General features: G+C 46.5%; 1 protein-coding gene across 1 annotated transcript; it reads right to left on the bottom strand.

Moving 5' to 3' along the window:
* Positions 1–502: 502 nt before the first annotated feature.
* LOC143365380 (uncharacterized) lies at positions 503–3,252 on the bottom strand. Its single transcript, XM_076805499.1, has 3 exons — positions 1,156–3,252; positions 995–1,079; positions 503–902 (listed from the first exon to the last, which is right to left on the bottom strand). Exons 1-3 carry the CDS (start codon positions 1,257–1,259, stop codon positions 627–629), a joined length of 465 nt encoding a protein of 154 aa, XP_076661614.1. The 5' UTR covers positions 1,260–3,252; the 3' UTR covers positions 503–626.
* Between the last annotated feature and the right edge of the window lie 10,151 nt (positions 3,253–13,403).

Here is a 13,403-nt window from a genome sequence, read left to right as displayed (position 1 = left end):
GAAAGTTTAATCTAACGACGTGATTTCATGTTGATTATCTTAATGCGATACGTAGGTTGACGATGCAAAATACGTTCTAACGACCCAGTAATCGCGTACCTTGTAGTGTACAGAGATCGTAAGTTGCCGAGCGTCTACACATTAAATAGCATAGGCACAAGAGAACTGGCTCTACCTAATCTCCTCTAGGGAGGATCATCTATTAGATTGTTTACAATAATACAGTTTATATTTAAATTCCATTACTCGAAAATGTTTCAAACGAAAGTTCAATTGAACTATGAGCGGCGCCATTTTTCTCTATGCCTGGTAACTTTCTTTTGAAACATTTTTTTTTCAAAAGAATCACTACCAAATTACTTTATTACTAAAATACAAATTTTTCTTTCCTTTATCGTCACCGACATAGAAAACAAAAATGGTTAAAAATTAACGGGATGATGGGGGCCATCGTTCTAGAATTTGAAGATAGTCCAAATCATCAAGAGACTATTGTAACGTCTGTAAAATCGTATAAAGTCGATCCCACAAAAGCAAACCGGCAATCCATCGTCGTCCCCGAAGGGTTAATACGGTGTGTAGGCGCTCGATAACTTACGATTTCTGCAATCGAGTCGATGCGAATATTAACCGAGAAAGATGAAGCTTTGTTGCGTGACGCGGAACTCGCCGGATTCCATCGGTGGCTCGATCGTCCATCTTGGGGAAATGTACCAGCGGCCGGTGAATTCGAGATTGTATTCCGGGCCGCGCGATCGCAGGCCCACCATCCCGGATGTCGTTCTGGGAATGGCCGGCGACGGTTTTAGGGGAATCGGCGAACGTTTAATCGCATCTTCCGGCGGTTTGCGTTCGAAAGTGTCCGCCGGAAGTCCCTTCTTTCTGCATTCTTCGGCCAGCACCTACGGTCAACGACACCGGGACACATTAAGATTCGAGTGGTGAATATCGTGGACACTGTACCGTGCATTCCCCCCGAATCTCCTCGTGGTACCTTTTTAAAGAATTCACCGGTCAGGTGTTCGTATTTCATAGGCCAGGTACGCCGAAAGATTTTGTCCTGCAAAGTGACTTCTTTGCTAAAATTCAACAAAATATCATCGGATCAAACGGATGACCTCGAACGACGACGGCAGACGAACGAGTCGCGTGTACCAGATCTTGTCGAAAATCACCGCATTCTTCGCGTGATCTCTCCGTCTTGCATGACTCTTCTCGATCTTCCTGTCCTCGGCCTTATCCTGCCCTTTGTCCGCCATTTTTTCTTCGTTCCTCACAAGAAACCAGAAACAGTTTCGATGCTATAGCAGCTGCGAAACTCTAACAATGTAATTGTCAGAACCGTCGAAGAGCAGACTGCACCCCCGGCGTTCTTCGCGGTTTGTTCGATATTTTCGTTGCTATAGAAGGAGTCAGCACCGACTGGCGAAGGACAAAAATCCTTCCCCTCGATGAAATATCCTATACAATCCCCGTACACACGAGAACAAACGGTAATCTATCAAGTCCTCGACACCCGTGTATGAATAACGCATTCGGCGAAGGAGACGTCGAAGAACTTTGATTCGGAAAATATTTTCGCGGGCCGACGCGTCTTAATGTCGGCCCGAAAGAAGCGACTGTCAGGTGGTCATGCATCCACGGACCGGCAAGGTGGAGGTTTCCGGGGCAAGTGGCGGGCAGGATCGGCGTGCTATCGATTTCCAGTAAGAGCTGCATAAAAGGGAGGCGAGTTACCGCGGAAAATCCCGTCGAGCCACGTAAACCGAGCCTAAAGACCTGGGCGGGCTATAAACCAAGAAGCGTTTAATCTCCGGCGCAGTTGTAACTCGTGGCTACGAAGGCGTAGACGTCTCGGTTTAAGCCTGCAGGAAATAATCAAAGCGGCGATACCGCGGCAAGTACAGTCTGTCGCGCGGCGGCGATGCACGTGTACGTGAATTTAGGTGCGTCCTGGAACGTTCGTCTTGGTTCGGCGAGGAAGGTAACGGTTTGGAAACCTTTGTAGTTGTGAGGTCGGCCTGGGGTGGGGGTGCTCGGGGGATGGAAATGGCTGTAGAGTGCAATGCGCCAAGATTACGACTAATCTGCGCCCGAGACTGGTCGGAAGCGTAGTTTCTGTAACTTACATCGCTTAAAGCGTCAGCTCGTTCAACCCTCAAACTCCGTCGCCACTAGCACCCGAGCTCTGTCGGTTTTCTCTCTTCCTTCTCTCCCACCTCTCTCCTCTCTCTCTCTCTCTCTCTCTCTCTCTCTCTCTCTCTCTTTCTCCCGTAGTTCCCTCCCCTCTTCATCTCGCCTCCTTTTATCCGTTTCTCCTTCCGTAACCACTCTCGCATTAGCGAGGACCGATTCCTTTGGGAAAATTGCATTCTAGAAATTCGAACGTTGCGCGCGTTACCGCGGCCGGGCTTCGGAAAAGGGAACGCACAACTTTGTTCTTTCTCGTACCCTGGAAAGTTCGTAAGGAAAAGTGGACAACGGGCTCGCCGCCGCCCTTCGCCTCTCCCCGGCTCCCTCTTCACCTGTCCCCGACACGATAAGCCGATTAGACGGGATCTATTATTTACACGGCGGCGTCCTCTTTCTCGGAAAGCCATCATCGAGGAAACGCGAGCCGGCCGAAGGGATAAAAGGCAACGGAGCGAGCCTGACGGGAAAGTGAGAGAGATTCAATTGGCTGGAGCCTCCTGGCACCAACAGCTGGAATTAATCACCGAAAGATCGTCGATATACGCTACCCGTTCGGGAGATAACGCGGTCAGGGGTAGAGAGCCCGCGTACTTTCGGACACGCGAGGGGTTGCGCATCCTCTCCCTCTCACCTCCTGCTCCTCCTCCTCCTCCTCCTACTCCACCCCATGTCGTTATCACGATACCAATATTCGCACTCTCTTCACGCGTAGTCGTGTACACCCGTGTATACCAATTGACGCCTGCTTCCCTTTTCACGTGGCCTATCAGCGATCCCCTCGATCGCGCGTACACCGCCGGTGATATCTGAAGTGGCCGCGTCCCGCACGCGAGCTTCATCAACATCGGGGCCCGGAGAGAGCGTGTTCAGAAGAATTCCCGCAGTGATTCGCGTGTTGCCGCGCCACTTCTGTGTGCATCCTCAGCCTCTGAGTGTTTCTTGTCGATCGATCATCCCCGCGGTGTTCGCGACGCTTACGAGACACCGAGCCAGCTCTCTCTCTCTCTCTCTCTGTCTCTCTCTATCTATCTTTCTTTCTGTCCTTGATGCGTTCCGCGAGGATCGCGAGGATCGTCGCGCACAGCGCGGCGCGGCGCGGCAGTAAGGAACGTGTCGTCTGCCGGGTACATATGCACGGGGACGAAGGTCAATGGGGTGGCGTGGAAAGAGCCAGGTGAAAGGAGAGGAGAAAGACGGACAAAGGGGGGAGAGGGAGGACAGAGAGGGAGCAAAGGGACAGGAGCGGCTGCAGAGAGAAATTTGCGGGATCGTAGATGTAGAGACACGGTGGGGCACGCTGTAAATTACAAGCGGAGCGCCAAACCGCTATGGTCTTCTCTCGGTGGCGCAGGGGTGTCTAGACGTATAGATAATGCCGAGTTTGTGCGGGGCAGACGCAAGCTAGACGGTCCCTGGTTCATCCAGCCACCCGAACCAGCCAGCCAACCAGCCAGCCAGCCAGCCAACCAGCCAACCGGGCTAGGCTAGACACATCGACCATGCTCCGTTTCTCTCGGTACCTATCTGTCTCTCGCTTTCTCTCTCTCTTCCCGTGCCGTCTCTTTCCGTCCAACGTGCTCCGCGAGACTTTCCGTCCCGTTCTAGCCGACGCTATCGTGTTCCACCTATACCGTTTGTCTTCCTTGTCGCACCTTCGGCCATCGCACGGGGCATACCTATACGGTATATACCCAACCGGATTTCCCATCGTTTTCGTCGCACCGGCTCACGAACCCGAGCTTCCTCTTGCATTCGTCGCGGCAGGCAAGAGATGCAAATCCTCAATAGCATCGCCGCTGGATCCGAGATCCCATTGGCAGCGATCGTGACGTGGATGACGCACGAGTCTCTACCCCGTCTTCCTTCTCCTATCCCTGTCCCCCCTCTCCCCTCCCCGTCAACACCCCCGCGATTCGAACCCGCCTAGCAGCCAACGAGGTGTGTTATCGCGCGACCTTAGAATTGTTCCCTTCCACGCCGGAATATTGGGAGAGAGAGAGAGAGAGAGAGAGAGAGAGAGAGAGAGAGCACCGGGCGTTCTTCTGCATTCACGGAAAATTCTGGGATCCTCGGAGACGCGACTCCGGCGGTCGCTGGAAATGTTCCGGGAATTTTAATGGAATATGTTCCCCGAACAAAAGACACCGGGAACCGTTGTACCGGCATATTGTTCCGGATTAAGAGGCATGTTCGAGCGATTACGAGGTAGCTGGTGCTCGCTGATAATGCGCTATCGGTGATTCACTCGCGACGAATTTGCTCTGGCGAGATAAGGAACGCTGGTCTCCGTTCAACGGAGGATGCGACCGGATCTGAATCTTCTGTTCGTCGAAAAACTGCTGTTCATTGTCCCTTTGCGACGAATAGCATTCAACTTTAATAGCTTTTACCTGACTGTACAGTATGATCCTTACATATCCCTCGAATTGACAAGTTCTTCACTGATTTTGAATGAGTTGCGCACATTGTTTTATTAGTTGCGAGCGCCGCGTTCTGTCTTACTTTGAATGATCCCACCTTATCTTATTCGTTTCTAAACAAGGGATTTGCGAAGTCAATTATTTATCCATCCATTGTATTGATTTCTTCCCACTGGGTCTGACTTGCACTACGATTTATTTTACGGTTGCAGTGATTAGAACTTCTTCTGGAAGAGGGAGAGAATGTATATCCATCGTATGCCTATACGTTCTCTGTACATTAACAACAACATAGAATTTTATTTCGATTTAGAGGGAGTTAAAAGCATACACTACCGCTCAAAAGTGTCCGGACACTCCGCGGTGGATACGTCGATGGATCTCGTATTTAATTTTACTGTAGTACTGATAAGTTCCACATACGTAATTTTTAATTGAAAACGTTAGATATTTCATCAGAAACTAATAAAAATCGATTTTAGACACCATTTTAGGCACTGAAATAACTTTTAAGCAATGCTAATGCATATTTCGCAAGTATCCGGATACTTTTCAGCGGTGCTGTACATATTTATCAGACTCTGTTCAGAATCTTCATCACGAGTCTGACTCGACGTTACAGCGCAGAGGGGTTAAATAATCGCCGATAGGTAATGTGTTAATAGATTGCAGTAAAAATTGGTATTCGAGTTTGGCGAAAAGAATTGTATGCGACGCGACGACGCGACGTGGCAGTCGATGCGTCAAGTTCGCATGAATTTGCAACGGGTAATAAGCGGGCTAAAATGTTTGATAAAATACGGCGAGCTTATTGTAATGCTGCAGCAGAAAACTCGTTTTCAACCTGTCGATCCCCGTAATCCCACACTATATCGCACGACCTTTCCCTGCACCTGTCCTCCCCTCTCGGCCGCCGGCGCCGGCCGCCGTAGTGTTTTAATCGGCAGACTGCAATGCATAAATCCCCGTTAAATAATACGGCAGTTAACAGTGCCATTAAGCCGTTCGAGATACCGCAAAACCGGTAGGGCGCTCCTCGCTGTACGCGCGAAGTCCGTATTTATCGGCAGCCGACGCGCCGCCGCCGAGAAATATTGTTCTGCATTCGTTTCCCTCCGTTCGGTCACCGGCGAATACGCAGAGACCATCGTGCGTCGCGTCGCCGGCAAACAAAAAAGAAAAAAACGTCGGAAAACGGCCGAGCAGAGCTACAAAATGCCCGTTCGTCGACCCAAACCCTCCAGACCGACGCGTAATTAATTGTTTCGACGGTAATGAGCGGAATCGTTTTCGCGCGTCGCGAATTGTAACTGGTGAGCGGCAGCTCGCTATAAATATGACATTTCGTCGAGATTATTTAACGCCTCGCCGCGCGGGCTTGAAAGGAAGGCACCGGCGACAGTTCACGAGCCATTCGAATCATTCTGTTCCGATAATTCGCGATAGGCGGCACATTGCGGTGACAAAAAGTCAACAAATCAACTGTTATGTTGATATTCAAAACCTTCGAAGCCCCTGGACAACTGTTGCGAAGGTCATCGCTCACTTGTCATTGAATTATATTAAATACAACGCTATCGCATTTTGAATAACTTGCGCTTCGTTTCTTTGTAACGGGATTTCTGCTTTATTCCAGGAATAAATTGTTCTTTGATCTCACCGGCATAGGCTGTTACGGTGTTAATCTGTAGATTGTTAATTCCTTTGGTAATAGATTGTAGCCAGATATCTGCTACGGTCTCGGGGAGGGTCGATCGGATTACTTTAATTGCGATAGAGATGTTTTGGCAACAGTTCGCCCCGGGGCAGAAACAACGGAGACTCGTTAATAAAGAAGATATATCGCCGAGGAAAAGGAAACCGGGAAAGACACACAAATATGTACGTCTCGGGCTCGCGTATTTCACCGGGACGAAATTGCGGTGACCCCTTTACTTGACAAACGACCCCTGCGCGCCCCTTTCAGTGAGTCGCGCGAGCCAAAGAAACGGTAACGAGCAATAGTAGGTACCGGTAACAAGCAGCATTCGTCATCGTTTGCGAATCGCGACGCGCATTGTTCGTACCGGTTTCTGTGTGCTCTTTCCTCTCTCTCTCTCTCTCCGTTTTCTATCTCTATACGTCAGGAATCGGTTGACGATCGGGCTCGTCCGTTGTTCCGGCCGTGCAACAACGAGGCCGGCTGGAAATGCTTGTAATAGGGGGTGGCTACCATCACGATCCTTATCCGTGGCGGACACACCGAAGAAAGGCACAAGGCAGATATATTGCCGGCGTCCATTTCGATCTACCGATGCGAACACGTTTGACAAATGGCCGTGCCACGTATTCTTCGCCGTAGCTACCGGCTCCGCATTAACGGCGCCGAATCAATTGTTTTTCTACGCGGAGCGTTTTTTCTCGTGGCGACGTTCATTTCAGCTCCGATCGCCGCCGCGGCGACGACAATGGATTGTTCAACGGGAACATCGGCGGGATGTTCAATCCCAGATCATCGCGAGTAGACTGCGGATCTTTATGCAGCATAAAAATCCTCGAAGCGAATTTTCAGGCACAGAAATGAAACGAAAATGCACACTTTCTTTTAGTAATTTTAACAAGTCGACGACGTTGTAACAATATTATTAAATTCTTCTGATGGCTCCATAGTGTTATGTTTCAACTATTTATCTTTATTGTAAATTCATAAAATTCTCAGATTAACTGCTTTCTTTTCTTTTCTTTTCTATTAACAGCTTTCATTGTACGAGACAGGAGCCAGGTAAACATATAACTAGACAGCGGATCTTTATGCAAAATAACGATTTTCTATCTGAATTGCAACAAACTGGAACGAAGTAGAAGTTAATTTTCTTTCCTAGTAGGTTTAATAGATTGAAAATAATATAACTGTACTTTTAAATTTATCTAATGTTCTTACTATTTTAAATTAAGCCTGTCATTTTTGTCACAAATGCATAAAATCCGCTGTCTACTTATAGCAATCGTATAAAGTAGTAGACGAAGACTAAAGACTACCTCTATTCGAAAATCAGGATATACAACAGTCCACAAAATTCATTTTCAAAACATCGGGTCGTCGAACGAAAAATAATACGAAAATATGCCAACACCCGAACAATTAGCAACCGCGATCATGGCAGAGAATATCGTTTGTCCAGCAAACCGTTCAATGAGAATTTTCGTGGGAAATCGAATTGTTTAAAGAAGCGTTTCTACATCTGGTGTTCCGTTAGCGTGAACAACCCCCGTCGATATCGACGCAATCAAGGAAGAACGTGTCACGGCTTACAAACCCGACCGTGAAAATTGCGAGACATTGTAGAAAATTTGATCGGCCGTCTGGCCGATTTTCAGCCGCGAGGGGGAAGAATTAACTTTCAGGCGCCCCTTGCCGCGGACACGGCCACCCTTTTTAGCAACCCTTTGGTCGTAAGCAACGTCGAAGGGTGACACGCCACGTTCTGATTACAATTTTATTTCCTCTCCGCTGCACTGTCTTCGTTCGATTACTCGCGCTGATCGACCGTTAGATTGCTTCGTGGAAAGGGAACTTTTTCTTTATCATATTTGCCGCGACTGGAAGTCCTACCCTCCCCGAGTTTCATTCCAACGAAACAACGGAGCGTTCTCTGATCGTGTAATAGACGCATCGTGAAATTCGATTCTCGGATTATCTGCTATTTCGCATAATTTAGTTTATGATCGAGACAAACAGTGTCTACGACACGAATGCTAGTCGTCCTCGTCGGTATTTTTCATTTTCGAAAATATAGTCAAACATATCGATCCGCTGATTCCGCCATGCCGGCCGCGCGATAACGTAACGCAGCCGTTGCAAGGCTCGGAGCGTCGCGCGCGAGAAATAAAAGGATTTTACCCGCAAATAAAATCGTGGAAACAAGACGGACAGTAGAAAAGTGGCGGGGACGCGATGTCAAATATTTTTTTAACAAATACAGGAGGGTGAGCGTGCGCGCGCGAGGACACGGGACACGGAAAAACAAAGCGCGCCGTGAATTACAACCCCCTCCCCCGTCTCATCATTTCAATCGACAGATTTATTTCCCCGCGTGGCCGGCAAACAAACAGCCCGACTAACGGCTGGCAAAACGCGCCGGGGCACCGTATGTATCCACTCGGTGTCGAACGATAAAAAATCAAGATTTCCCACCACCAACAACGAAACGCGTTAAATCACGTTCGGCTGTGCACGAATGGGACGCAGCTGCGCCCCGGCTAAATCGATCGGAAACAGAATTGAGCCGTTTCCGGTCCTCGTCTGGCGGGCCCGCGTTTCGGCCGGAGAGTTCCGCTCCCGTCGCACGTGAAATCTGCCTTATAATAAGATCACCGTTACGAAATAATTGCAGGTTCGCTCGATAATACGCGCCGCCACGAAACCAAACCCCCTCCGCGCGCCCCGGCCGACTTTTATACTCGCCCGGAGCCTTTTCATTCTCCGCGGGTTGACCGATGAAAAAAAAAGAGCGACAGGAAAAGGGTGACTCCAGAAGCGAGAACGGGAAGACCGTCTCATCGCATGCGGATTATTTCAACGATTTTTCGCCGCCGGACCGTTGTTAACCTGTCTGCGTGCCGATCGACTGCGTGTACTCGCCGACCGCGCAACGAAACAAGCTGAAAACGCTGCCTCGGTGTCCTGTCGCCTTCGCTGCAAGAAACAAATGCTATACGACACATACAATAAACCGCGCAAACAATGTAGAGAATAAATTATAATATAATACTAATCCTGGCAGAAAATATTCGATCAAAATTGTAAATGTTGAACGATTTATTTGGGCGTATATTGGATATGAATAATATTATAGTATATATATTGAACAATCATGGTGTAGGAAGTAATAATATTTTAGAAAAATATTAATGATGAATTGTTTTGCTTTTTACTATATATTCAATAATAAGCTGTTCACCTGCAGGAGAAAAGTGTAAGGACACTTCAATAGCATAACAAAGTAATAGGACATTTTTTGTATTGCCATAAAAATGTTCTGAATGCTTGAGGGTAATTACATAAACTCTGTCTTAAGTCATTGTCCAATTTACTCATTTTGTACACTGTAAGAAAACATGTATTGTTATATTAACCCTTTGCACTCGAAGCTATTCTAACTGCAAAACGAAACATTTCTTCCAACCTAGAATATTTCCCTTGTATATATTCTTTTCGTGTTATACATACGAAAATGGTGCAATTGACTCGTACAATACTGAAACGTTTAGTAATTTATTAAATACAAACAAATTTAATAATGTAAAAAATATTTTGAATAATGACACAGCAACTTTTAGTGACGCCTTACAGTCGCCATTCGAGGGCTATCTTTTTATATGTGACATGTTTTATCATTGCATTTACTATCATCCTTAATGGAAATATTTTCCACATTGAAAACATGAAGAATTACAATGACAAACATTTGATTTGCTTGATCGAATATTTTTTGTCAGAGGTAATATAAGAATCGTATGGCAAAGAAAAAGAGTGAGGGAACAAGCACAGATTTTAACACTAAACCTACCGACACTACTTGTATACCTGTTCCTATCGTACGTGGTCAAAATGACCGGTCCTCGTTGCTGAATGACTTAATAGATGAACAACTTCCATAAAATGACGGTACAAATTTATTTCTATATAATTGCAATTGTATCTGTCGTCCACCTTTGCGAATTGGATGTATTTACCATGAAACAGTATTATCAATCAGACACGTGCGTAACCTGATAGCGTCTCATTCAATAAGGCGGCTCATTTATTTTGAGTTGGCCATGCTGCATCGAGAATAGCCTTTCTTTCACACTGATTGTTTAGGTTTAGAAGAGGAAATACCATATTATCTCGTGCGATTAAATTGACCGGCCGCGGTAGGTAGGACAAGATACATACATTTCTTGGGAAAAAAATAAAACGAGAAATAAATACTGAAAAACACATTGTATACATACTTTAAGAAAAAACGATGTGATAATGTTGTATGTACGAAATTGTACGCAGAAGTTGGAAAAGGTCAATTTGACCGGGCGTGGTAGGTTTAGTGTCAAAAGCTATTTAAAACCTAGCCATTCCGAGCGTATACAATGAATTCTCGATGTACAGGGTGTATAAAAATTATATGTCACGACCACCATAGCTGGATTCTACACCTCTGGATTTCATTCCTCGCGATGAGTCCTATACGATCCAATCGAGAACAAATTTTCGACCGTTTGACCTCGATTTTCAAGGTCAAGGTCAATTTTGCGGTCCATTTTTTTAACAGATCTCCACCAATCCACAGGTGTAGAATCCCGCTATGGTGGTCGTGACATCTAACTTTTATACACCCTGTACATATGTCAACAACACGGGTCTTGTCTGCGTCGTGTATCGTCCAGGGGACATACCTGAGCCGTGTTATGTTTACACTCCTCGGCATCCGAGGCCTCTCGAGCTTCGCGGCCCCTCACGGGGTAGGGGAGTGCAAAAAATTAATTCACAAACTTTCAATTGTCCCCCTCCACGGAAATTTTTAGTAAAAGTGATTTGAAGGGAAGTAGTGGGGATAATTCCGCGAACGTCGGGGAATGATAAACATACCATCCAGGCCTTGGCGACATATACAGAGAAATCACTGTACTTCTAATAAATGTAACTCGTTTTTAAACCGCCTGGCGTTACAACGAAGTTGCAGAAGAAAAAAGCAAGATAATACTTAAGCAATTTTGTGCGAAGATAAGACCTAATAATGTCCAGCACTAGGAAACCTCGATAGTACATAGACATTTAGACAGATTAGTTTTTCTTTCGCAGATGCTCGTTTTACAGAAATTATGTGAATCCCCGTAGAAAAGGAGTCGCGGGGAACGGAACGGAGATGAATACACGCGCGTGCGAAAATCTGCAAGCACTAACGAAACTCTGGCGCCGCCGTCGAGAAAAGACACGAGGTTATTCATTTCAGAGACGGTCTAGCCCCCATCCGCGCGCACTATACCTTCTCGAAGTTTTTGTTTTGTCTGGCGAACTGGAATGTTTAATGCACCGTCGCCGACCAATTATATCATTATACGCGCGCCGGGATCCGCGGCATGCGGTTTCAGTGGCGCGTGTGCACTCGCGGTACACGTTGATGAAGTGTTCCGAGGTTGTCGCGAGTTAATTGGGTTGTTCGTTTGCCGGCGAAGGTTTGTGCATAGGTAAGCCCGGACGCAAGGTGTAGGGTAGCAATCTGAAGAAGTATAGGCGGAGGTCTCGACCGAGCCGAGCCGAATTTCGGTGCACGACACGCTAAACACGAGTACGAAGCTTTCGAATTGACGGTTGGACGAACGATCTGTAATTTCTGTATTCTGAAAACCGCGCCGTTTAACCGTCTACGTGTCTCTATTATCCGGTCCGATTATTATTATTTTCTTTTTTTTTTTTTTTGTTCGCACAGTAACTCGAGATGGAGTTAACGATAGAGGCGAGGATAATGAGAGTCGAGTCCGCGCGAAGAATGCGGCAGCCATTTTGAATAAGAAAGACCCGGGCCCCCGTAGAAATTCCATCATCAACGCTATAATTTTCAGTTCCTCGGTGGCATTACATATTCCATGAACAAACAAATAATGTCTGCGAGCCGTTGCGAGGGCTCGAACGGTCGTCGGCGTCGGTGAAAAGGACGCCCGCCGCAGAAATTCGTTCGCATTCACGGGAACGTAGGAAATCCACTCAGCCACTTAGCTCGGCGTCGTAATTAGATCGAAATGACGCAGACGCCGCGCCGCGGAGTCGCGCGACTCGTTCGGAATTCGCTTAATTGAATGATTCACTAGTCTAACTGTTATTTCAATTAACGCTCGTGTGCTCTCGCGGCCCCGACATTTGCATACAGGCGCACCTGCACTCGCGCGAGGACGCGCGCTATGCGACGCTTCACGCTCGGGCAAGGACGCGTCGCCCAGACATTTGACAATACTCGCGCCGCCGCGGCGGGAACAATGCCGGGAGACTTGGTTGCCCCCTTGTTTGCAAATTTTCGACGGGCCAAGAATATCAACTTCCCAGCCGGTTTCGTGTTTTATTCCAATTTTATACTGTTCGTCGAACATCGGCCTTTTTCAAGTAAAGCATGCTGTTGTTCTGCAATTTGTAGAACAATTATATCGAATAACGTCTGAATTATGTTGTACAAATGTTACGTGGTATCGAGAGGGACACGATATGGTGTACATGACTTGTTAGAAGTGGAGGCGTTTAGGAGATTTAAAGGTTAACTTTGGTTTTCTAAATGGAAACGTATATTTTTTTATGCACAAATCGACACGGTTTTGCATTCTCTATGAGAAAGTATTAACCCATGCATGACGACAAATTATTAGTTTAGCAGATATGTTAATTTGAATATTGCTAAGAAAACGGTTTTATTGCGGTGGTATTAGTATACAAAGTTATCGTTAGTAAGAGCGTGAAGTTTTAGCAATATTTAAATTTAAATATCTGCCGGTGGTGTTGTTAAGTTTTGTAAATTTGTCCAGCTTGATTGGTTTGTAAATATAGTTTTTATTTACCATAGGCTAGGACATTTCGCGTAATTTCTTTACTGGCGGCTGACATAGTCTTTCGACGGTATACAGGATCTGAAAAAAAAATAGGGATTCTCCCCTTAAGGAGGCACAAGACTATCGGTCAGTCAATGTTTTCTATTAAGTTGAATTGCTTCGACACGGTTTTATGACCATAATAATACGTTTTACGATCAATATGAAACAAAATTATCTGAACGTTGAAAATTGTTA

Source organism: Halictus rubicundus, chromosome 2 (assembly GCF_050948215.1).
Source record: "Halictus rubicundus isolate RS-2024b chromosome 2, iyHalRubi1_principal, whole genome shotgun sequence".
Lineage (NCBI taxonomy): Eukaryota > Metazoa > Arthropoda > Insecta > Hymenoptera > Halictidae > Halictus > Halictus rubicundus.
This window is presented reverse-complemented; position numbering and strand designations above follow the sequence as displayed.